This window comes from Podarcis filfolensis, assembly GCF_964270895.1.
Source record: "Podarcis filfolensis genome assembly, chromosome: Z".
Lineage (NCBI taxonomy): Eukaryota > Metazoa > Chordata > Lepidosauria > Squamata > Lacertidae > Podarcis > Podarcis filfolensis.
The window spans coordinates 27,145,635-27,172,447 of record NC_139617.1 but is presented as its reverse complement, the minus strand read 5'-3'; the positions used below and the strand labels follow the sequence as shown (position 1 = coordinate 27,172,447).

The following is a 26,813-nucleotide window of genomic DNA, read 5'->3' as shown; positions in this document are numbered from 1 at the left end:
CCTAATATCAATCAGCCAGCTCAAGGCTGACTAGGGATGTGAACCCAGGTTTCCTAATCCAACACACAATGTCCTCCTTCATGAAGAAAAAAATGAGAAACACACACACACACACACAGTCGACTTGCAGCTTACGTGCATTTAACCTGTGCAAATTCAGCTTTGCATGCTTGGCTGATAAAAGTAAAAATAAATAAAAAGGGTTGGGCATCCAGGGGGAAAAAATCCCACTCTTAATTCCACTCACCATTGAGCTCATCTTGGGAGATTGTTTGAAGGTACAGCGAGAGTGTTTAGTAGCATTGGAGTGTGTGGTCTTGGAAGAACATCTGAAGGTGTGGGGAGAGTGTGTTTTAGCTTTGTGCACTACGCCTGGAATGTAACTCCAGCAAAAGTTGAGAGCCACCTATATATATTTGAGCCATACACACATCACTTTTAAATGGGAAGCAACAAAAATCAACAGAAGTGTACCATACTGCACGGTTCCCAGCCCCACCTGGAAATGCCAGGGATTGAACCAGGGACCTTTGCACGCAAGGTTCTACCAATGACCTACAGTTCTTCCATACAAGATGCTGCTACACTTCCTCCCTCTGGTCATTGCTTGCATGCTCAGAGAGTGCAGGTGGAAAGGCAGAGGCACCAAGGAGTCCCCAGGGTCAACTGTGGGCCTCCTGCACAGATAGCCCTCCAACAATGGCAAATCCGGATCTTGACCCTGCGGTGCAGGGTAAACAAATGGAAACCTGCACCCTGTCCCCACTTGTCCTGTCACTCCACTTCCTGACTCTATCCAGTCAAAGTGATGCAGTCGGCAGCTCCTCCAATCACTTGCCTCTTTTAAAAAACACACACACTATGGTCATGCAGACACGCCAATTGTTTTTCCCCGCCCCTCCATGGATCTTTCTTGAACTCATCCGCCCTGAGCTGTTTGAGCTGATGATAGACACTAATGTGGCATGACAGCTTGAAACAGCTCCCTCTTTGCTTTCCTTAAAAAAAATATTTTAAAAATCTCCCAGCTCCTCCTATGAAACACTCTGTGTCTGTGTATATTTGCTTGGCTACTGCAAGAACATGATGCTAAACTGGATGGGTCTTTGACTGGACACATGTCAAGGAAAAAGGAAAATATCAAAAGGTTTGAACACAAATCTATCTCCTAAAGACTGCAGCAAGGTGGCAGGCACAAAAAGCCAAGTTAAGTACCATCCTAACTTTTAAGATAGATTTTGAATTTTGCCAAATTGGTCTTTATGTTATCAACTTGAAAAATAGATGTTTTCTCCTATTCTACTAAAATCAATTATTTCCTAATAAAGTTTGATATGCACACAAACACACTCCAAATGTGCCCATGAGCCTAAAGCTGGGAGTCTCTAAACTACGCTTTCTGTTCCTGGAATAAAAGTCATTTCTCTTCCATGTAAAGAGCTGCTTTACTGTGACCTCTCTACTTTGAGCAGCCGGTACTTCCCAGGAGAGCTTGGTGAGAGCTCACAGCTGGAAGGGGAGGGCTATACCTGCATGCACCTGCCCACCCAGATCTGAGGGTGAGGGTGAAATGCTGAGCATGGCTGAGAGGAACATCAGCAGAAGGTAGGAAGGGGCCCAGACAGAAGGGGCCCGGCTCTGATCCAGCTGTGTACATGTGTGAGCTTCTGACAAGGGGTCAACATCACCTTCACATCAAGTCATAGGCTTACATATGTGACGCGAACATCCCAGGAATCTATCTCCACCCTAAGGGGAGGAGGGTTTTTTGCCCCTCGTCCTCCCTTTTGAAGTTTGTCATGGTCTTAATTCCATTTTTCCATACCAAAAGGCTTGGAGCACTCAGCTGCGGGAGGCTGATGGCCAATGCTGCACGATGCTCCCTCTACAAGGGCTTGAACCAAGTCATTTGTTCCTAAGCCATGGAAGGGGTGAGGAACTTGAGTCTCAGAGGCCAAATGCAGCCCTCCATAGTTCTCTACCTGGCCTCCCCAGGCCACACCCTTCACTAGCCCTGGTCCTGCCCCCTCCTGGAGTGTCCCTGAACTGTCACGAATGCCTTGTGCTTTGACTGGGTGGAAAAAAATGAAGAGTTATGTGTAGAAACATCTGGTTTTTCTGTGGGTGGCATATAGCCTACCACACGAAGGTCAGGAATCACATCTATTGCTCTGCCCACTTTTGCCTCTGCTCCCTCCCTCCAGTGGCATGTGGCCTCTGGAAAGTTGATCATGAAAGAAAGCAGGCCCTGGGCTGAAAAGGGTTCCCTGGCTCTGAACTAGATACCACTGAATATGGGAACAGATACATTGATGTGCTGGAGCCCCTCAAGAAGAGGGTTGAGAAGAAATCTCCCCATATTGTTCAAGCAGGGACTGCTGCTCACCATTCCTTAACCTTTTGAGCACCTTCGCCAATCTGGTGCCATCCAGATGTTCCAGAGCACATTTTGCTGGCTGGGGTTGCTAGGAGGGCACCTTTGCTTCCATTCCCAAAGCATTCCAGGAAGCATAGCTAGCAAGTCACTGCAGACAGAGCCAAGTGCCTCTAGGCTCGGCAGAAATCTTTCTTTTAACATTGGAAACAAAAACACCTTCAGTCACCTCAACAGATTAATGTAAGTTAAGTGTGTATGGGGGGAAGGAACAGACCCCAAAATGTTGGGGGAATCCTCTGCAAAAAGAAGCACAAAATTGCATCCTGTTTTGTTTTGCAGGGATTCATTTTGTTTTGCAGAATTTCGGTGAAACTGGAGAGAGAGGTGTTGGTCCAGCTCTAGCTCAAATAACACCCCAGAATAGTAACACAGGTGGCCTTTTACTGAATCAGACCTTTGTTCATATACCTTAGTACTGCCTGCACTGACTTGCAGTGGCTCTCCAGAATTTCAGACAGAAGTCTCTCCCTGCCCTACCTGAGGATGCTGAGGATTGAACCCGGGCCTTCTGCATGCAAAGCAGGTGCTCTACCACTGAGCTACAGTCCTTGGGTAGTGATTGGCTAATGCATGGGGAAAATATATATTGATGCTCATGAAATGTGCAGAGCTTGAGACTGAAGAAAGAGACATAAGGGGAAGAGCAGGTGAAGATTTCTGGCTCTTCTACACACATGCAAATAAAACCTCAGAGTTGACTGGTGCACTGGCATTAAAACTAATTAACCCAGATAAATTCACACCATTTCCTGTTCTTCTGTCTGTCATATCCTCACCTTAGATAAGGAAGGCTGTTGCTTACTGTCATGATTAAATACAGCTCACGTCTCCCCATGCAGCAGTTGACAATCTTCCCCACCACCACCACCCCGAGGAGAGAATTACAGTGTCAGCCATGTTTCGAAAAACAGCAAACGGAAAAGCGTCTCCTCTAAAACAAATCGCTCATTCAGCACCCTGCAAGGAGCTGAAAATACAGCAGTTCCAAAGCCAGAGCAAGAAAGAGCACCCCAACCTCTTTATCGCCATGCACCATGCAAACTAAGAGACAATACCGCCAGCGGCCCACCCTCATCTTTTGCTCTCTGGAAATGCAGCATTTACACTGCTTCCTTGCATATGCATTTAAAAAAGCAAAGTGAAAGGAATTTGGAGGGGGCATCACCCAGAAGGGACCCTGTCCACAGACACTGTGACTGCCGACTTCTACTCCTCCTCCTGCCTCTAGAAATAAGCAGTAGTTGTTACAGAGAGAAGTGCATCCCTTGTGAATATTAAATGATTTCTCCCCACAGCAGGTTTGCACTTGCTATTAGCACAGAGGGATGTTTACGAAACCAGCATACTGCAGATGCAGAATTTCCATCTTTTTTTAAAAAAGGGGGAGAGAAAAGAAAGTGATAAGCAGCCCAAAAGGGTTTTTGCTTTTGCTTTGCATAGGAAAGAACATTTAATGCTATTTGCTTGTGTAACCCATGTGGTTAGGGGACAGAAAGAAAATGGTTGCAAATTCTCATAATATACACATTTTTGCAAAGTAATTTTCTCTAACATACCATATTTTTCCGTGTATAACACGCCCCCGTGTATAAGACGCCCCCTATTTTGGGGTACTCAAAATTAAGAAAATGGGGGGAAGATTGCCCCATTGTATAAGACTACTCTCCATTTTTAAACCTTTTTTAAAGTAAAAAACAACAACACAACGTAGCCTTATACATGGAAAAGTACAGTAATATTTTTGCATGTTGTTTTCACTATTATAAGCACTTTAAGGAACATTTTGTCCTGTTATATCCATCTTTTGTACACATTACGCGGCTACAGAATTGCATTGCAACATTTGAAGGAGGGCAAATTTCAAAGTATGGCTGTGTTTTGCTGCACACATTTTTTTGGAAAGTGAAAATTAGGTAAGCCCATAATGCTAACTGAATTGAATTTCTTCCCCATCTCTAGAGACCAGGGGGAAGAAGCTTCATTCATTTGCTCTCCCCCTCACACACTCTGGCCAGATAAAGCCTTAAGGTTTGGAGGGTATTTGGGGGAGATGAGAGGAATATTTTTCAAACCTCAGATTAAGAAACGTGAGAACATGAGAAGAGCCTGATGGATTAGGTCAACAGCCCGTATAATCCAACATTCTGCTCTCGCAGTGGCCCATGAGAAATTTGCAAGCAGGACCAGAGTACAAATGCATTCTCCTCTCCTGCGGTTTACAGCAACTGGCATTCAGAAGCATAGCTGCTTCCAAGACACAAGATCTACCCACCCGGGAAGAATGGCAGATGAAGGTGATGGAGTACATGGAACTGGCGGAAATGACTGGCAGAATCCGAGACCAGGGAGAAGAGTCGGTGGAAGAAGATTGGAAGAAATTTAAAGTTTATCTACAGAAACATTGTAAAATTAAGGAATGTTAGAAGGATGTTGGAATGAAGTTATGTGGTTTTAGCAGAAATGTTATAAAAGATTAGGAAAAAATAGATTGTTAATTGGTGAGAATGTAGAGTTACACTATATTAAGATAAATTATTAGGATAAAAACAAAGAGGGAAAGGATTTGCTGAAATAGCAAATTGAACTAGAATACAAAAAAGGGAGGTGTGAGGAGGTCAAGGAAACAAGCTAATGAAAGATAAGTTATGGAAGGATTGATTTGTTTTCTTTCTTTCTTTTTTTTAAAATTGTGTTTATTTTTCTGTGTTTTTGCATTTCTTCTTTTTTCTTTTTTTCAATTCTGTAATCTTCCAAAACCTTAATAAATATTACTTTAAAAAAAAAAAGCAGAAGCATAGCTGCTTCCTACCATGGAGGCAAAACATAACCATTGTGGCTAATAGCCACCGATAGCCTTGTCTTCTATGAATTCATTTTAAAGCCATCCAGGTTGGTGGCCATCACTGCCTCCTTGTCAGATAGAGTTCCATAGTTTAACCACGCCCTGCGTGAAAAATAACTTTCATTTTTTTCTGTCATTAATCTTTCAACATTAAAATTCCTTGAGTTCTAGGGTTATGAGAAACAATGGGAAACTTTCCTCTATCTACTTTTTGCATGCCATGCATAATTTCATAAACTTTTGTCATATTACATCTCACCTGCGTCTTCGCTAAACTAAAAAGTCCCCAATGTGGCAACCTTTCCTCATGGGGGGTGGGGATGGCTCCATTGCTTGGTCATTTTGGTGGCCCTTTTCTGCTTTTTTCTGAGTCAGTTTTATTCCAGTCAGTCCAAGGTGAGCAGGGGCAATCTCGCCCACCTATGGCTGCAACTCCTGGTCATTAGCTAAGTGCCAAACTTTGGGTCTGCACATGTGACCATGTGGGACAGCAGAGTCCTGAGGAAACAGAGAGGACTGTTCTACTTCAGATTGCCTATGGGTGAAGTCTAATTGCAATGCCCCTCCCATATAAAAAGAAAACAGAAGAGAAACAGAAAAGCTCCAGCCCATTTTTATGTGTCATCTAGTCTTCAATTTGCAGGGAGTTTTCCACTTGAAGGGAGTTGTCAGAGACCAGAATTGACAGGGACCAGAAACAGTCTGATTTGTCTACCCCTAGTTGGATGCTTCCATCTCTCTCTGAGCTGGGCTTATGTTTGCCGAAAAGAAATCCCTTCATTATACAGGGCTTATCCAGCCTTAAGCTTCTGGCAACTCTGTCATGATGGCATTTACTTGCAGGTAGGTGCTATTGATTTTTAAATAGACCAATATTTGTGTGCTTGAGCAGCCACATTTTTGCTACCTTCCACGAAGATTCAATAGATATCCTTTACCAAGGCGAAGGGCCGCAAATCTTACTGCAGCATTACAAACCTTACAAGGAGCTCCATAATTAGCTGGTCCTGATTTACAGATATTATTTTGGGCTACTGGAGATGGATGGAACCATAAGTGTTCCCATCACCACGCCCAGGCTTACAAACCCCACTTGCCTCTTTTAACTTGGCAGACCTGATTTATAAACCCAATGGAAGATTTTAGGAGATGCTCTAAGAAGTGCTGTAATTCAGGCTCTGCACAACATGCATCAGCAGTCGGATGGAGAACAAGGCTCAAGAGGTATTTGAGTATGCATTTCAGACAGGACACTCTCATTTGAACTTCATCTGGCAGAGACACACAGTTGTCAGGAGTGGCAGTCTGAAAGCTAGCAAGTACCAACCAAAGATGTAATCATGCTGGGACAGACACTATTAACAGCAGCTGGAGCTGCACCAGAGAGACCCACTGCACAGCCTAAAAAGCGAGGTTAGAAGAATCAGTAGCTTGATGAGTCCCAACATTATGACTAAAATGGCCACCACATGGTAGGGGTGCTTATATGGAAATACGGCCATATGAATGGGCTGTAGGGTGGAGTGCCAAGCCCAGCTTCTTTTCCATGGTGTCAGCTGGGTTTCCCTTTGCAGCCTCCTTTCCTTTGAGCTGCAGCTTTATGGAAGGGCCTGGATCAGTACTAGAGCATAAGCTTTGAATGCAGAAGGTCCCAGGTTCAATCCCCAGCATCTCCAGGTAGGCCTGGAAAAGAACCCTGTCTGAAGTCCTGGACAGCTTCTGCCAGTCACATAGGAAGTTACCTGGTTGGTCCACCTAGCTCAGTATTGTCTACAGAGACTGGCAGCTGCTCTTAATGGTTTTAGACAGGTGTCTGGCCCTACCTGGAGATGCTGGGGATTGACCCTGCATGTGAGGCAGATGCTCTGCCACTGAGCTACAATATTAAGCTAGATGGACCAATGGCTGAAATCTGTGTTATTCACCAGAGTCAGTGTGGTGTAATGGTTAAGCAAGTTGGACCGGGGTTCAAATCCCTTCTCAGCCATGAAGCTCCCTGGGTGACCTTGGGCTAGTCACTGTATCTCAACCTAGCCTACCTTGCAGAGTTGTTATAAAGATGAGGTAGTTGCCTCCCTCTGCCTAATGGTAGAACCAGCCCTGGTGCACAGCACACTTCCTCTTTTCAAGTCCCCACTCATTTGCTTCAAACACCTGAACAGAGCTCTTATTTTTAAGCTTTTAAAAACGCTTTCAGATTCATTCAAGTGCATGGAATATTGTCATAGGAGATTTCCCAAGATTCATTTTAAAAGCACGTGAAATCTCTGCATTAAAATTTTTCTCCTATGGCTCGCAATGCTGACAAGATGATGGAGATGGTAAATTAACATGTTAGCCATGAGAATGCACATCAACTCTAGGAACTGGTTTCATTATCACACAAGGGCAACAAAACAGTGGATATGGTAATTTATGGTTGGTGCGTTTTGTTCTCTTGAATGAGTAGAGAATATGATTTATTAAAGTTGGCTGACCAGAACTATGCATCAGATAGAGCCAGCTCCTGGAAATGGTAATGTTATAGTACAATATGATGCACTTGACAGCATCCCTGGATAGGGCTTGTATACTGTACAACAAGATGAGTTGTACACTGTCACATCCGCTCTCGATGAACAACAGTGTCGTTTTCTTTGTTTAGGCCTTTGCCAACACCGCAGGCAACTAGGAGTTGCTGCCCATGCTTACTCCACTTATCAACCTACCTGCCCACTGGACCCCCCTTGCCAAACCCCATTTTTACAGGGGTATATTCTGTCTGTTAGGGATGCGGGTGGTGCTGCAGGTTAAACCACAGAGCCTAGGACTTGCCGATCAGAAGGTCGGCAGTTCGAATCCCCGCGACAGGATGAGCTCCCGTTGCTTGGTCTCTGCTTCTGCCAACCTAGCAGTTCGAAAGCACGTCAAAATGCAAGTAGATAAATAGGTACCACTCCAGTGGGAAGGTAAACAACATTTCCGTGTGCTGCTCTGGTTCGCCAGAAGCGGCTTAGTCATGCTGGCCACATGACCTGGAAGCTGTACGCCGGCTCCATCGGCCGATAAAGCAAGATGAGCGCCGCAACCCCAGAATCGGTCACGACTGGACCTAATGGTCAGGGGTCCCTTTACCTTTACTCTGTCTGTTTGTGAGGGTCCTATTGCAAAATGCAGGCAGCCATTTTAATCAAAGCCAAATGTAAATGGAATGACAAGATTCACCATCTCCCTCCACCTCTGTCCCCCCAATTAATAGGATTCTTCTCTATGGATTATATTTCAGCTGACACAATAAATGAAGAAACAAGGAGCAATTAAAGGTGGCAGCCTTGGCAGGGAGATAAAGAGGCTCCCAAAATTGAAAACCTTTTTCTGCAAGCCTTTCCTTCCCAGATGTTACAGCAAACTGTCTCATCAACAGCTGCAATCCAATCCCTTGAAAAGCATTTTCTCCCAAGCCGTGTAAAAATAAAAAAATTAAAAACCGTCATGCACAGTCAAGCCTAGTAATCCTTTCCATATAACAAATGAGTACAGAATAAACATGTATAGCCTCTGCACACACTTTTGAAGTTTAGAACAGCGCCTATAAGGTTCCTCTGCAATATACTTGGGATGGGTGACTATGTCATTATCTCACCACTGCCCTAAGGGAAACCAGACGTTTCATGGAAGTATGCAAATATTTCTCCTGACACAGGGACCCATCGCCTGCCCTTTTCCCCCATTCTTAAGTTTACATTACTTCCTTTCTCCAGCATGTTCCTCCAGTAGGCATCATATCTCTTTCTCTCTGAATAGGGATTTCAAGGTCAAAACACTGAGTGTTAAATACAAATACATGTGATAATAAAACCTTTTTGTAAACACATTGGAAAGAGGGTGGTAATTCTGAAATAGAGAGGAAAGGCATGTGATTTCTTTCTCTTTTTAAAAAAGATTTGCTGCGTCCACAATTTACCTCCTATCCTAACTGGCAGCACTTACAATAGCCCAAACTGCATTCTCTGTTCAATGATACACCACAGCTGAACTCCGGGACTCTGAATCTGCATGCCACCCGAAAGTCTCAAGGTCTGAGGTTCAGGAGACAAGCTCTAGGCTATTTTTCATGCCTCCTACACCACATTCCACATACAGAAGCCAAACGTACTTAAAAAGTACAGGTTACATTCGGGGTCCCTGTTTGCATAAGCGAAAATCACATTATGTGGGGAGCACCCTCTAAATACCATTTAAGCACCTTCTCTGCCACTCTCTCCAACCCAGACCAAAAATACTGTATCCAAAAATATCTGCAACTAGGATGGAGGCTTGGGAGCCAGCTGGAGGCTGGAGGATGCGTGGAAAATTGGTGGCTGCAGCTGCACTACTGCACGCATCAGCTATTTGACGGGGAGGCTGAGCAACATAAACAAGTCCCACTGTCCCTCCTGTCTCTTCAGGGCTTTCACTATTCTCATTGACATCCTCTTCAGGCTCGGAGGAGGGTCTCTTCAGGAGTCACGAGTACTCTCCAGCTCTCGCCCACCATTTCCAGGTTTGAATTGAATTATTTAATTATTTCCCGTGATGCACGTATACGCACAAGTTGATCGCACATAAGTTGGTGGACGCCTGTACCATCACCCGGAATCTACCATCTCACTTTGTCTGACGGTTGGCCTTACGCTGTCAGGGGACACCAGGCAATTCTTATCAAAATACACATTTCCACAACCTAGTCTGCAAGCCCTAGACTACAACATGTGCACAGAAGTTCGAAATTCAACCAAGGTGCGAAACAGCCCTGCAAATTAACTGTATATGAGAAAAGCACTTTGTAAAGAAACCAGTTGCAGAGACATGCTGCTGAGTTCATTTGCATTCTATTGCCACAAAGGATAAGGAAAAAGCAGATCGAAGCCACAAACATTTTGAAAATTACTTCGTTTTTCAATCTTCAAAAAGTAAGACTGCCAAAGGAAGAATATTCCAACAGTAATATCCAACAGAAATGGGGAGGTTAATGTGCTAGTTTTTACCGAGTCACAAAATAATTCAGTGACTAATTGCTAAGAATAATAATGCTTTAAAACGACAAGAATGTGCTGCTGCCGAAGCAAATTATATTTACGCAAGTTATACAGAGTCATCTTCTTCATCTTCTTTCACAGCTAGCTATGCAGCAGATAAATGATGCTGTCGACGCAGTTAGGCACACATTTTCAGATGGTGACTTACTTTATTGAGTAGCAACTGCTCCCCTCCAGGCTTGAGAGGTCTCCATCTACGCCTGCCATTCTTCCCAGCACGATGCACCTCCAAGGTTTTCGACCCCAGATCACTCTCAGCTGCCGGGACAAGTTTCAACAAAAAGTGGGATGAAATAAAAACATATTTGGAAAAGCAGATTTCTTTTTCTTTCTTTTTTTGAAAACTTGTTTCTCCCCAGTTCTCGAGTTCTAAATCTTTTGAATCCCCTAGAGGGAATTTGGGCATGCCAACATCTACTCATTGGGCAAGAAAGAATATCAGAGAAAGTTTGAGCAGACCTAGGTTCGAATCCCCCTCAGCTCTGGAGCTCACTGCATGGCCTTGGGTCAGTTATCACTTTCGGTCTAACCTACCTGGTGGGGGGTTTGTGAGGATAAAATGGGGGTGGAGAGAAAACAACATACAAGGAGAGGCAGGATGAAAATTTAGTAAATATTTAATAAGTAATTATGCAGAGGGAAATAAAAGCTCAGAACTCTACAGAACTATTAAAACTCTGCTGATAACTTTATGCTTGAAACTAGGTTGAGGACCCCTCAAGGAGGGAAGAATCTATTAAGACAATCTATTCTGGAGAGGGACCCATAACAAGAGAAACAGAAAGTGACAACTGGGTCCACCAAGTCATGACAGACTAAAATATTTGCAATTGTGCACTCCCTGGACAGAGAAACTGGGGCTCCCTGACCCTTCCTGTCCAAGCCCTCACAATGTGACATATTAAGATAGCCACCAATCAAGAAGTCATCCTCCTTAAATTTCTCGAAAAGAGAAAAGGTGTGTACTAAAAACATCCGCTGATGGGAGTTTAGACCATAGATAGAAGCAATAGTTAAGAATTTTGATCCCAATTTCCCCTTTAAGAATGTGCAATGTCTCTCAGTATCTGAGTGACCCTTATTAGGAAGGAGGCATCACACTGGGCATCCCAGGATCTGAGAAATGCCCCAAAGTATCTGTGAGTCAGCAAGCATGTCCACCTAGAATGAAGGTGTGTTTCCTGCAGGCAGATTATGTTTGGGCAGAACTTCCAAAGGTTTTCAGAAACTCCAAATCTCTTTATGGGATTACCTAGTCCCCACACATTCCATGACATAAAAATCCCATCCCCCTTATTCCCCTCCCCCATTACCATTTTGATAAGTAACCTGTCATTCCATTTATACAAAGTTCCCACAAAAACAAACCAATTTCCTTTCTGGGTCTTCAAGAGTTATTTTTGTACTATTGTATTGTGGTGCCTTAAAGATTCATATTGTCCCCATTTTTCTGAGCTGCAATATATTCTTTGTTGCCATTTTGCTCTAGTCGACGGGCCCCTAGGTGGCACATTAAGTTACCATTCTTTAGTGAGGGAGTAAATCTCCCCTGGTATTTTGTCCTTATTTTAAAGAAGGTTAACCTCCTCTGTTCCCCTGCTCAGATCTCTCTTGGTTGCTCATTATCTCTATATCTTCTTCTTGAATAATTATGCCTTTATCAAGGCCTCGTAGAGTGTATCTCAAGGATGATATTCTGTCAATTATTTTATCTTGTGACTGATTAGGTAAAGCTAAGAAAGAGTTTAGAAATCTTATATGCTCCACAGAAAGAGTCTCTAGAATCATTTTCTACACAGGGTAGGTGCTGCTTTCTGCAATGGTGATTTACACTTTTGTGATAATCACAAATTCAGGGTTCTTCCAAACCAATAAGATCAACAATTTCATTATCATTTTGCTTAGGTCTTCTAATCCTCATGGAACAGGGGTGTACAAATGGGGTTTCCAAAGAATCTGATAGTTCCCTGATTCCAGAATTTATGTCTTTTTACCATATATTCCTTTTGCCATCTGCCATTTCTGAAATGTCACCACAGAGTGCATGATGGCAGTCATAAAAAGAAGTTCTCTATGCCTATTACGTCATCAATATTAAGAATCCCTGGGATTAATTCATCCATTTAATGCAGAAAGTGAATTAAGCATCAAGCAATGCTTAATAAGAACAAAGAAGAGCTTTCTTTTCACCCAACCATCTCCGTTGCCATCTTGACCGGAAGTCAGATCACTCTCACTAATAACAAACACAACCAGTGAGCGTGCAAACAAACATGCCTATCATATTCGCCAGATTAATTTCCATTCTAGACATGGGATAAAAAAGTGAACATTGGGAATTTATGATCCAGTTTCCACAGAAATTATCCAATCTCCTTATTATTGGCCATGCTGGCCTGGGGCTACTGGGAGTTCCAAGTCCAACAACATCTGGAGTGCAACGGACTAGCCACCCCTGAACTGCAGGAACTCTCTAAAATAAATTACAGAAATGGGGCATGCATTGTCTCTTGATGCTTTCTGTTCCGTCAGTTTACTGCATGACCAGTATGCACTTGCGCTCCTGCGCATTGGTGCACCACATCAAAGAACTTTGGATACAACCAGGCATGCTATTCAAGATGGCTTTTTTAAAAGCAGTACTTTTAAAACTGTGTACTTGCAAGGGATGAGAAGGAAAATACCTATGTAGGAACAAAGAATGCTAGCACAAGTGGTGCATGGAGGGTGTTTTCAACAATATTAGGGGTAAACAATGGAGGGTTCTCTAATGCAGAGATGGAGAATGTGTGGCCCTCCTGATGTTGCTGGACTCCAACTCCCATCAGTCACAGCCAGCACAGCCAGCCAAGATGATGACAGGTGTAAATCCAGCAACACCTGGAAAGCAACAAGCTTCCCCACTCCCTGTGCTCTTATGCAACAGTGTTCCACTCCAGAAACAAGAATAAAGGTAAAGGGACCCCTGACCATTAGGTCCAGTCGCGGATGACTCTGGGGTTGCAGCGCTCATCTCGCTTTATTGGCCGAGGGAGCTGGCGTACAGCTTCCGGGTCATGTGGCCAGCATGACTAAGCCGCTTCTGGCGAACCAGAGCAGCGCATGGAAATGCCATTTACCTTCCCGCCGGAGCGGTACCTATTTATCTACTTGCACTTTGTGCTTTCGAACTGCTAGGTTGGCAGGAGCAGGGACCGAGCAATGGGAGCTCACCCCGTCGCGGGGATTCGAACCGCCAACCTTCTGATCAGCAAGCCTGAGGCTCTGTGGTTCAAAGCTCCAAAATCTGGGGGAGAACACGGATGAGAATTCTGGAAGCATTCCTGTTTCTAAAATTAAAAGGTATGATTTGAATTAAGCCAAGAATTAAGCTCCCCCTAGCTAGTGCTGTAAGAAGAGCAGCCTTTGAGATTTCCAGAGAGGCACGGCTGCCTTTTGATAGGGTGCAAAGCCACATCCTCCTTTTTTGCACTGTTCTCGCTTGGAAGTGACACACAATGGGAAGCAGAGGCTGCAGAGAAGCGCAGAGACCACGTGCAAGTCCACATCTGCTGCTTAGGCAGGCTCCTGAGTCAGCAGGCTGCACGTGGCTTCAGCACATCACAAACTGCACATGTGGGGGTTTGTGTGTTCACTCCCTCCCTCCCTTGGGCTTGTCATCGCTTTAAGGGAGAAGAGCGCCTACCAAAAGCAGCTGGATTTGGGATGAATTCCTCAATAAAGTTCAGTCTGTATTTTGCTAAATTTCCTCCACTACACCAGACAATATAGGTGCACCCCATATTTATCTGGGAGTATGCAGCACTGTAATACTCCCTATAATACTCTCCTAACCTGGTGCCATCCAGATGTTTTGGACTACAACTCCCATGGCCCCTGAGCACTAGGGCTGATGGGAGTTGTAGTCCCAAACTTGGGGAAGGCTGCAATAGATCTATGACCCAAAACTAGAGGATCCGGCAATGGGTGGGTGGGAAAGGGAAGAGCAGTGGGTTTGAATGGGTAAAACATAGTTCAAATCTTTGTTCAGGAACTCAGCTGACTAGTAAAATTCACTAATACACTGAAATGAAGTCATTCAATGAGATTAATTCATTAAGGATTATTTCTATCACCTCAAGGCAGTGTTCATGGTTCATTACACACACACACACACATTATCCTCACAACAACTCAGCAATGTAGGTTAGGCTGAAAAAGAGAGAGGGAAAGAAAGCACAACTGGCTCACCCAGTCATGCTGAGAAGGAATTACAATGCAAGTCTCCATAGTCCTATCCTGAAACTTAAAATCAATACAGTGCAATGGCGCAACAAGGGAAAATTGAGATGCAAGCTGTAAACCTGGGGTGGGGAACCTGTGGCCCTGTTGAACTCGCTGAACTAAAACTCCCAGCAGTGGCTGGGGCTGGTGGGAATTGGAGACCCACAACATCTGAAAGCAGCATATGTTGAAGAAACAAATAAAAGAAAGATGGACAGTGGATAGCACAGCATTGACAAACCATTGCACAACGCAATTTTTTTTCTGAATTCCAAGGGGAGGCACCCATCATTCAACATCCTCACAGTCATCACTTTTTAATATGCAAAAGGGTCCAGAACCACCCACCTTCAGAGAAGCAGCTCCCCAATGTTTCTGATAGCACGCCTGATTGGGAGGAGGGAAGCAACTCAAACAGAGACACAATCTCCAGCTTTCCTCTAAAAAGTGGGAAATACTGCTACTCTGTACTGGGAGGGACTGAATGATGCAAACACACCCATTGCAGAGATATGGAGGAATTGAGCCTAACTTGGGGTTAGCTAATTAGAAAGGAATGGAGCCAAAGCAGATAATCATGAAGAGATGAAGTGTGGTAATTATGCTGCATCTGCAGTAGGAATGATGATAATCCAAGCATGTCTGATGCACAGACTTCAGTGTAGGCTGATCAAAGGAGGCAGGCCCAGAGCAGTGACTCATACAGAGATGCAGCAAACAACATTCTCTAGAGTCTAAGGGCTCGTCCTCACTTTCGCTTGTGCCGTGTCTAGAAAACATGAGTTTGAGTGGTTTTCCATTTGACCCACACTTTCTAGCCATAGATCTGAGTAGTTTTCTCATTGCCCTGCTCCTTTCCAAGGGAAAATCTGCTCTTTGGTGTTAGATCAGAAAAAATGACAATCCAGGGAAAACCCAAATTGCCTTTGCTCCAAATGAACACTAATGAGTGGGTTTTCCCCGCGGGAAAACAGCAGAACAAGAGAAACTGTACATAAGCCCTAAGAGTGGTTAATTTTGCTGCATCTCTGCATCAGGAGTTAATGAATGACCCAATCACAACCAATGGATGGACACAAAATTACTTGCTTCCAGCAGAAATCAACTGAAGAGGAAAACAGGAGTAGTGATTCATGCAGAGAAACAGTGGGACTTCCTCTATGGATGGGAGCTTTGGGCTCACAACAGTCTTTAATGAATCCATTTCTGAGTTTGGGAATCAATGGGATGGGGCATTACACTTGGACCAGGGAAGACCTAAGTTCAAGTCCCCTTTCAGCTATGAAGTCCACTCACATACTTTCCAACAGCTGTTCTGAGGGGGGAAATGGGGAGGGAGATGGAGAGTAAGACCCATGTTTTCAAGCATTATGTTCCATTTTGAAACCTTACTTTCATGGAAATCAAGTGCCAGAACTTCAACCTCAGGGGCATGACTGGAAGAGATTTAGTCTTTGTACCTCAACCAGGACTTAGCTCCAAAGATGATCAAACGAGCATAAGAGGAGTCTGACTGGATTAAGACCAGACTTCACCAACTTGCCCTCCAATGTTTCAGACTATGGTTCACACAGCTGGGGCTGAAGGGAGTTATAGTCCAAAACATCTGGAGGGCACTGTGTTGGTGAAGCCTGGATGAGACAGAAGGCCCATCCCATTCAACATTCCCATCCTCATGGTGATGAACTCAGGTGCCCCTGAGAAGCCTAGAAATGCAATGTAAAGATGATAGCCCTCAGCTGCTGTTGCTCCCAGCAGCTGGTATTCAGTGCCTTGCTGCCTCTGAAACCAGAGATGGTATATATCACTATAACAGCTTGTAACTTCACTGTGAATTTGTCAAATCACCCTCTAAAGCTAGCAGCCATGCCATGTCTGTTGGCAGTGAATAACTGAATGTTGTGTAAAGAACTGTCTATCAATTTATTTAGATGACCCAAAGAAGAAGGGAAAATGTGCCCTAATGCACTTTCTCTCCACTGTGCACAATTTCACAGCATTCTATCATGTTCCCTCGCCGCCATCCCTCATGTACACACACCCCCGTTGCAACCTCGCCTTTCAGAGCAAAGAACTTTGCTTCAAAACAGTCCACGCGAAACATTACTTACCACCAGCGCTCAACAGCAACTTCCGCTGCCGGCCAAGCTGATCCAGCCCCATTGGGGTACTTTGGGAGAGTGGCACAGACTGGCATCTGTCCAAGAGGAGTTTGAAAGGTGGAGATTCTGGTGATGGATGAGTTGGGTGGGACAGTGGCTGGGAAGGGGAGGAAAGCAAAACAAACGGGAGTTAAATTATTTTCCCCAAAATTGCAGGAGTATTAAGAAGGCATCAAGATGCAGCTATAAGAACATAAGGAGAGCCCTGCTGGATCAGGCCAAAGGACCATCTGGTCCAGCATCCTGTTGTCATAGTGGACAACCAGATGACTCTTTTGGGAAGCCCACAAGTAGGATCTGAGTGCAACAGTGCACTCCGCAGTTGCAATTCCCAGCAACTGGTACATGAAGGCATACAGCCTCTGATAGTACAGCATACAGAACATGGCAGATGTAGCACAGCCATTGTGTCTAGCAGCCATTGAAATCCTTACCCTCCATTAATTTGTCCAATCCATTTTTAAAGCCATTCAAGTTGCTGGCCATCAGGGAGTGATTTCTACGCACTGTGAGCTTTTTACCACATTACAGAAGGCTGTCAGGGAACTGTCCAGAGAACACTCACAGGAGAACTGAAGCCAACCTGATGTCCATTGGGATGTACATCTTTGCCGCATCCTCACATGACATCCTGTGTGTACACTTTGAAATGCAGTATGTTCCTCTGCTCTGTCAGAACCTAGCCACATTCAAAAATAAGGTGCTCTCCTCTCACATACACATTTATGTTACATTGTGTTATATGTGCAGGGCCAGTTCAAGACATTTTATTGCCTGAGGCAAAGCAGTCACTAGTACCCAACCTCTGCAAGTCAAGATCCACAGTCCCCAAGTCAAGAGAAGTTACTCTGGTACCTGAGACAGGAAAATCGCACAAGCACCCTGACAGTAAAAATATACTTTTCCCTGACAGTAAAAAAATACAAAATACAAAACTAAATAACTACCCATTGTCTAATAGTAAGGCCAGATAAACAGTATCAAAAAGAGGAGATCACACAGAAGATGCATACACAAAAACAACCTTGATACAAATAGGGATGGGTGGATATGTAGATTTTGGTCTGTCTCAGTTCCTTATTCTTCCAACAAACCTACTTCCTCCAATGATCAAACTTTCTACAATAAGGAAAGTGAGAGGAAAATGCATTGGGAAATGTGAGATAACAGTTTCTTTGGCACAACATCATATAAAATCTTCAAAAAGAACTCAGGATAAGCACTTATAAAATAGCCATCATCATCTAATCTCTCTGCAAAGAAATAAAAATGCTCAATAAGCATGGGCAGCCTGATTTCTGCTTTGTGCTTCTATTTATTTCATCACCACCTCTCTGTGTCTATCAGGCTGCATCCAGACCCATGAGGCATGGTCAGACGCTGTCGTCTCTAAGCTTTATGCACCTTAAGGCTCCACTCCTCATTGCAGCAGGCATAAGCTCTTACCTTCCTGGCTCCCTCCTCCCCAAGTTCCTTAGAAACACTTGAAGCCTTTTAAAAACCTCTTAGATCCAGCAGCCTTCCAAACCTCTCAAAGTAAGAATGCAGAAAGCAAGACTTCATTTCCATTATAAAAGCAGCACTGAACCAGCATTCAGGGTTCTGCACAGTCTTCCTCTCTTTTCAGCAGACTCTTCTTTCTCAAGCTTGCCCATCATCCCTACCACAGAAAGCAGCAGGCCTCATAGGGGCAATAGCTGCAAAAGATGATTGATGGCATAAGTGCATTACCTACTCTGGTGAGGGACAAGTTATTTAAAACAAATTTTTTATTGATTGAGAAACAAGAGACTCCACTGAATGAATGATCCCTCCCTTTGGTCAATCTGGGGAAAGTGAACATGTATTACACTTGTAAACCACGTGCCCTCCTAGAAGCTCAATACAGTATACAAGGGGAATTGCCCCTCTTTTACCCACAAAACAATTCTGAAGGTAGCCTAGGGTGGCCTGAAGGTTACTCAATGAGAGATGCAGCTGGGTGGGACTTTAAGCCAAGTCCAACATGGTATCACTACATCTGAACCTCATGTGACCCACCCAACCAAGAACAGGTCACCAGCCCACCATGAACTCAGTAATCTTCCTTCCCTCCTCTTGCCTTGGACTACATGAACAGCAGGGGAGAAGGGTCACCCAATGTCTGAAAAACCATAGGAGATTGCCACCATGTTGGTGGGCTACAGAATTACGGATGCCATTATGCAATTCTCTGTAACAAGCTTGGAAGACCTATAATAATTGTTTTAGAAAGACCAAACCTCCAAAATCAAACAGAACAAAAGGAAAGCCAGCCTTTGTTGAAATTCAGAAGTGGTTTATTAACCACAAATCATTCATACCCTTAGAATAGCTTCCCTACCTATTTTTATTCACCAGCTCTTGTCAGTTTTCCAATACAGTAGGCTGACGTGAGGTTTAATGACTGAAAATTCTGTTATGGCCAACTGTTGCTGCCAATATACTATTACATTAAAGAAGACACAAATACAGCGGAGTAGATTGATGCAGTGCTAACTAATCAATCCTAAAGCCTGTATCTGAGCCTGCTCCGCTGTCAATCAATGCCACTGTTCAGGCGCGGTAAATAATGTGGGAGTCAGGAACTTTGCGGAAATTTCAGTGAACAGAAGCAAATGGGAAAGTGCCTTATTTGTATGCACTGGGAGTTGAGCAGAGGAGATGTGATTGGAAGCCAAAGCAACAGCCACGACAGGATCCACATTCAAGGTCATTGCACCAAACATGCTACTGTTCCTGGGATTTCAAACTTGGAGAAAATGCCTTGCTAAGAAGCAAAACCAGCTGGAATCTGTCGGTGCTGAATGTTTAGCATGATCCTTTAATTTCTTATCACAGTGATTGCAATCAGATTACACAGCAATCCTTATCATCAAACAGGGTCTGTGAGCAAGAAATGATGTATAAGATTGAATGCTCAGTGGTGTCTGTAAAAATAAAATGAGAAGTGTTTCTTCAAGGTGGAGCTGAACCTTAAACATGAAACTAGAGATCAGGAAATACATTGATTTCAGGTTCCCTGGGTTTCTCATTTTTCCAGTTTTAAGTCTAGTTCTTCACAGTCCCACATCAGTCTGTGATTCTTTTATTTTTAATGTCCTTGTGAAAATAAACCAGGATTAGTGTGACTTTCTCCTAATACATACATTTATGATTTTGCTGAACACAAACATATCTGCAGAGCAATTTTGCCTAATATGTTATAGTTCTGTATAATATTTCCATTTTTTTGCACACTTCACAAAGCTTTCCAAACTTTTCATGATGGTGACTTCTTAGACATGCATCATTTTGCAACACAGTAATTCAGTTTTGCTAGAAAACTGGAGGTTAAACTAACCCCTTTCCTGCCCCGGGAGGAGTTTGGGGGAGCAACAGTAATCTGTTGCAGCATACAGTTTGGAAAGCTGTGCCCTAGTACCTCAAATGAGCAGTGAGCTTTACATGCCCTGAAATTCTTCTCCAGCACAGATCAGATCTGAACCAGACTCTATCTCGTATTTTATTTAAATATATTTAAAAAAATCTCACCCAACTGATTGGGAAAATTATACTTCCAAGATCCCTAAAAACAAAAATCCTCATTTGACCATCAGCCTGTAGAGGGCACTAAAAGATTACAATGAAAAAAGTTGTCTGTGTTTTTAACTTTATTTAACTATGAGAGATATGGATGCATTAGATTGAAGGCTCAGTGAGAGTAAAAATAATTCTCTACATGTACCTGATTTTATGTGAGAGCCTTTCCCCAGCATTCTTTGCATCAAGCTGTTGGAATCCATTTCCTCAGCCCTGGACAAACCTGCCACTGGAAAGCTTAACGTTGCCATACAATCATAGAATCTAGAGTTGGAAGGGGTCCCAAGGATCATCTAGTCCAACCCGCTACAATCACAGCTAAAGAATCCCTGACAGATGGCCATCTGACTTCTTCTTTAGAAAACTCCAGGGAAGGATCGGTAGACGAAGGTTGGAAGAAGTTTAAAGACTATCTACAGAAACATTGCAAAATTAAGGAATGTTAGAAGGATGCTGGAATGAAGTTATGTGGTTTTAGCAGTAATGTTATAAAGAAGTATGTAAAAATGGGTTGTTAACAGGTGAGAATGTAAAGTCACAACATATTAAGATAAATGATTAAGATAAAAACAAAGATGGAAAGGATTTGCTGAATTAACTAATTGAACTAGAATACAAAAAAGGAAGGTGTGAGGAGGTCAAGGAAACAAGTAAATGAAAGATAAGCTATAGAAAAATTGTTTTGTTTTTAATTTTTCTATTTTTCAGTTTTTTGTAATTTTTTATTTTATTATTTTCTTGTTTTTCTTTGTTTTTTCTCTTATGTTTGTAATTTTTTGAAATGTTAATAAATATTATTATAAAAAAAAAAATAGAAAACTCCAGGGAAGGAGAGCCGACCATCTTCTTTACAAAGCAATAGCAGAATCTTTAAAATCTTTAAAATGTTGAATATTTAAGCATGGCTTGAGGCTCAATAGACCAGGATAGAGAGGGTCAGTGTCAAAAAACAACTGAGTGTCATGAGTCCCATTGTGTTGTTGGGCTTGAACTTGCAAGTTCTGACATAGGAAGAGGGAGAAACAGAGGAGGGTTGCTGAATGGTGGGAACCTGGGCTGGAGAAGGGAGAGCTCCTCTTTCCACCCCAATGTCATTCATTTTGGAGGGGGTGTAGAATATGGTTACCAGACATCCTCATTTCTCGGGGACAGTTCCCAGATTTACAAATCTGTCCCCAGACAAAATCCGCCCCAGGAATGTCCCCAGGTTTCATTTAATGTCCCCGGATTTATATTTTAAGTGTTGTAGATTTATTAGTAGGGAATGAATGCTGCGTGATTGGTTCAACGGCAGAAGACACATCATATGGGGACTTTCAGTGAGGCAAAATGGCGGGCGCTGCGGCAGCAAGCAGCTCCTGAAGCCAGCCAGAGCCAACTGCACTACCGGGCAGGCTCCAGGTTGCTGAGGCTGCCGCTGCCACCGCCACTGTCGAGGGGAAACCAGGGACACCCGGTGTGTCAACTGGGGAAACCGCTGACACACACACCCCCATGACCCAAATCAAGCTGGGAGTGAGAGCACCCGGCCAACTGGCCAGCGGCATTCCAGGGCCAGGAAAACCCCGGAGCTGACACAGGGAGAAGGAGGAGAAGAGGAGAAGAAGGAAGAGAGAAAGAGGAAGGAGAAAAAAAGAGAGGAGCCCCGACCTTGCTGCACCGCTGTTGCTAAGGAGGGGAGGTAGGAGAGCACCGGGAGGGCAAGGACACGTGGCTAACCCCAGGCCCAACCTGAACCTACTCCACAGCGGCTAGCACTCCAAGAGAGCAGGCCGGGGTCCAGAGGAAGGCCACGTGACAGAGGAGACCACAGAAGAGAAGATATTACTTCTTCATTTTTTTAAAAAAAATTACTTTTTTGACTCTTTTCAAAAAAAAAAGTGTCCCCAGATTCTTTGAAAAAAATCTGGTAACCTTAGTGTAGAGCTCTCTCCCCTCAGGGGAAGCAGAGGAGGGGTTTGATAAGCCGAGGGGGGAACCTGAACAGGAGGGCTCAGCCTTGCCACCTAGAACTAGGTGCTACCTTTGCAGATGGGACCCAGACCCACTCTGAAGGAGTGCATTCAACAGCTTCAACATTCCCATAAGGTGAGAGAGTCTCATGAGTGAGCATCCCAGATCCTGCCTTTAAATGCTGCCAAGAGGTGCAGGAAAACTTGTTGGGATAACTTCATCACTTCCATACAGCTCTGAACTTCTTGCCCTGCTCTTGAACTCCTGCATTGTGACTCCTGAGCACTGCGTCTGCTGCCGAACCTCTACAACTCCTTGCCTGAATAAGTATATCTTCCTTATGTACAAATAAAAGTTGTCTGTCTGCATGTGTTGGACAAGACACCAAACTGCACAATTTAGTTCCAAACTAGGTGTCATTTTAATTTTCTGAATGTAATTAACCTGCTTTATTTTTAAAGTTTTAATTGCAGCTGTGCATGTATGGAAGAAATCAGGACTGTGCCGCATGGATGATTAACCCTTTCCCCCACTTGCCTGTGGTCTTGATGACATACCCACATCCACACCAGAAAGCATGAATGGGAGATTCCCCCTCAAGGCTAGAATGAAGCTTATGGGCAGATAATTTTCATCTGGACTGGAGTAGGAAGGCAAAGTCTTTTTCAAAACTCTCCCACATACCACAAGCCTGATCCTGATGTTTTCCCCTCTCTGAAAGCTGAGATTAAACTTCAAAGTGAAGCCCATTGATTGCACTCACACCAATAAAGTAAGATGTTCTTTGGCTCTTAGAGCACATTGCACTGCAATTGCCTTGCCAAATGAGCACAGGGTTGGGAGGAGATAGCCAGCACCAGGTCATTCTGTGACACCACATTCCTTCTTTGTACTGGCACCCTCCCTCTCACATCAGAGAAGAAGCTGTAGGAATGCAAACTAGACCAGGGTCATTGCTAGGAACTGAAAAGAAAGAGTGGGAGAATCTGTCAATTTCCCTTTCTCCCGGTTTCTCATTTTTCCAATATTAAGTTCAGTTTGCCACATCAGTTTGCAATTTTTTAAAAAAAGTCCTTGTGAAATTTACGCAGCATTTTAGTGTGAAATTCTCATGATGTACACATTTTTGTATGCAATGCTGCCTAATACACACATTTTTGCAAAGCATATTTTCCCAAATATTTACATTTGCCTTAACATAATTCACATATGTATGTTGTTTCCACTAAATGTACACCTTTTAAAGCACACTTTACCCTAAGCATGCATATTTTTGCACTGATTACTTGTCCGGAGAACTGCAAGATATGGAGAAAATGTGAATTTCAAATGATAGCTATTCTTCAGTTTGTGTATTTTTTCAGAAAGTGCAAATTAGGAAGGTTTACCTTTCAGTGTGAACTGAACCAAATTTCTCACCCATCCCTAAAGTCAAGGCAGTGCAGATGCACCGGCAGAGCCAGTCTGGTGTGTTTGCTCCATAGCAACCTCCTCGCTGCCTTACCCCTCCCCATCTACCTCTGGTTTAGAAGCAACAACAGTGCGACCAACTAGAAGTCTGGTGCATGGAAGCAACCCATTATTCTGTCTGCTGCTGATTATTGGTAATTATTTTTTAAATGTGCAACTGCAGTAATTATAAAATTACTGTGCAATTTTTATTATTTGTTTGTTTGCTTATTTATTATATTTCTATTCCACCTTTTTTTTTCTTCCACAGAGCTCAGTGTGGACACAGCTTTTCCTCACCCCATTTTATCCTCACAGCATCCCTGTGAGGTAGGCTAGGCTAAGAGACAGTGACTGACCAAGCTCACCCAGCGAGCTTCACAGCTGAGTGGGGGCTAGAACACTTGTCTCCCAGGTTGTAGTCCAGCACTCTAACCACTACGCCACATTGGGTCCTCAAATCTGGGTCAAATCTACACAAATCTGGGTCATCTCTTGTCTTTTTTAAGGGATGTGTTTCCTCTTTTTTAAGCAAGTCTTCCTAAAACAATTCTTCTACGATTCGTCAAAGCAGTTTTCCATTATGTCTAAATGGGGAAAGTGTGGTTTAAATTCTGTCTACAATCATGAAACAGCATCTTGCAATCCTTACTTGTAGTCAGAGTTGAAACCAGGATTTCCTGATTCAGATACTAATAGGAAACCATGGTATAACAAACACAAACAATATTGCATCAATGTGCAAAAAAGAAGGGAGGATTCATTTTCAGTCTGATAAACCATGGTTTATCAGACTGGGATTACTACATATGAACAGGGCTAGACAGTAAAAATGCAAAACAAAAAACGCAAAGCAAAAACCCACATAAGCAGCAACTAGTTCAGATTTTCTCTAACTCTGCCAGCATTATGCAGTAGCTGGATGTTCATTACTGAAAACAAAAAAAAAATTTTTCTTTCCAGTAGCACCTTAAAGACCAACTAAGTTAGTTCTTGGTATGAGCTTTCGTGTGCATGCACACTTCGTCAGATACACTTCTGACGAAGTGTGCATGCACACGAAAGCTCATACCAAGAACTAACTTAGTTGGTCTTTAAGGTGCTACTGGAAAGAAAAAAAATTTTTTTGTTTTGACTATGGCAGACCAACACGGCTACCTATCTGTAACTGTTCATTACTGAGTTAGCCTACAGATAAAGAGCCAATGGTTTCAGTAACTGGGTAACAATACCTAATTTAAATGTAGAAAAAGCAAAGTATCAATATATCTTTTTAAAAGTTTAACAGCATGTTACTTACTACATTTTTTTCTACCATTTTTAATGTGTTGTAAGCTGCCCAGAGTGGCTGGGGAAACCAAGCCAGATGGAGTGGGTATTATTATTATTACTACTACTACATAAGTGACTTACAATTGTAAAAAAAAGAGAAAGAAATGCAAATACAAAAGTTTAAACATTATTTACCAAAGGAGCTCATCCTGCAATATTATTACAAAAAGGAGAAGTCCTACTTCACCATATAAAACAGTTGAACACAACTTCAAGCTAGGCATCATTATACCATATGGTTACTATTAAAAATCAAATGCCTGGGTAAAGTGGAACATCCTCACCTAGCACCTAAAAGTTGAAAATAATGGTTCCAGCCTCACCTCCCTGAGGACAGCATTCCACAATTGGGGAGCCACCACTGAAAAGACTCTTTCTTCTGTTGCCACACTGCACACCACCCCTTCAAGGGAACTGTGCACGAGAATAGGCCTCAGATGGCAACTGCAAGATCCAAGTAAGTTCATGTGAGAAGATGAAGTCCTTAACATACTGGGGTCCTGAGCCATATATATTTTCTTTCACCAGGTGAAAGAAACAATTTCTTTTGTTTTAGGAAACAATTAGCACGTAAATTAAGGATTTAGTAGCCCCTTCTCCTCCTCCATCATTCTTCCACTAACAATTTCATCTTTCCAATCCAAGTCATTGAACATGCAGTTTCCTACTCCACACCCAGCAACAAAAGGAAGGCCACTTTAATAAGCTACTGTGCTGAGCACCTAGTAAGTCACAATTCCAGGCTAATGTAAATACAGGTAAGAATGGGTGAGATATCCATTTATTTGACATTTTAATATGAAGCTATTTAATTTGCACTTCCTAAACCAAAACAGGGGTAGCCAACATGGAACCATCCAAATATTTTTAGACTCCAGTTCCCATCAGCCCCAGCCGGCAGGGCCACTGGTCAGGGATTATGGGAGTTGTAATCCATAACAGCTGGAGGGAACCAAGTTGGCTGCCTCTGCAAAGTGTCATCTGAAATGCTGCTATCCTTTGAAATTCAGACTTCTTTGAATTTTGCAATATAGTTATCCAAGCAAAAATATTGTACAACCCACCCACCCCCACCAATGTATTAGGGGAAATGCACACACACACAAAATGCTCACATTGATATAAATAATGTCCAAAAATGCTTTCTATTAGGGGACATTGCTTGCAAAAATGCATGTATTAGGTAAAAAGGTACATGAAAGTACACAGAAATTCCCCCAAAGACTTTATTTTTTTAATTGCAAATCAATGCGGAAATGTGGCAGGCTGAATTTAAGGTTTGATTTAGACAAGAAACTGAGAAAGAGAAATTAACAAGGTTTGCCCATCGCTATGTACAGTCCTGTGCTTCAAGCCAGTTCCCTGAAGAAGTTTCCCTAGCCATCAAATCCTTGTGGGAAGAACAGCAGCCAAAAGGCCGATTAGTATAAACATTCCAAGAGGCTTTTTCTCTGCAGCATTTTTAAGTCTGGTGCCTGATGCCACCCCTTCTCCCAAACATGGAAGCCAGTTGACAGCTATTCTGCCCTCTTCCCTAACTAGAACGCCACTGAACTACATCTGTTTTTCTAATTCTCTAGACATCACTTTATCTGAGCATGCAAAAATGGATTGTTAAAGGCCAGGGAGGGATATTTTTGTATCCCTTTTGCTCTTGATGTTCCTCTGGCCAAAAATAGCAAGAGGCTCCTGAATGCTTGAGGCCGGAAGGCCCAGGA

The 26,813-nt window shown here is 43.2% G+C and overlaps 1 protein-coding gene across 2 annotated transcripts in view; it reads right to left on the bottom strand.

Moving 5' to 3' along the window:
* ARHGEF9 (Cdc42 guanine nucleotide exchange factor 9) overlaps nt 1-26,813 on the bottom strand; it is a 249,611-nt gene that overhangs the window by 189,362 nt on the left and 33,436 nt on the right. For both annotated transcript variants that reach the window (XM_083595800.1, XM_083595801.1), the window contains exons 3-4: nt 16,711-16,858; nt 10,485-10,594 (exon numbers count right to left, since the gene is read on the bottom strand). In XM_083595800.1, coding sequence (XP_083451926.1) covers nt 10,485-10,594; nt 16,711-16,858 — 258 coding nt within the window. The remainder of the gene's footprint in view (nt 1-10,484; nt 10,595-16,710; nt 16,859-26,813) is intronic.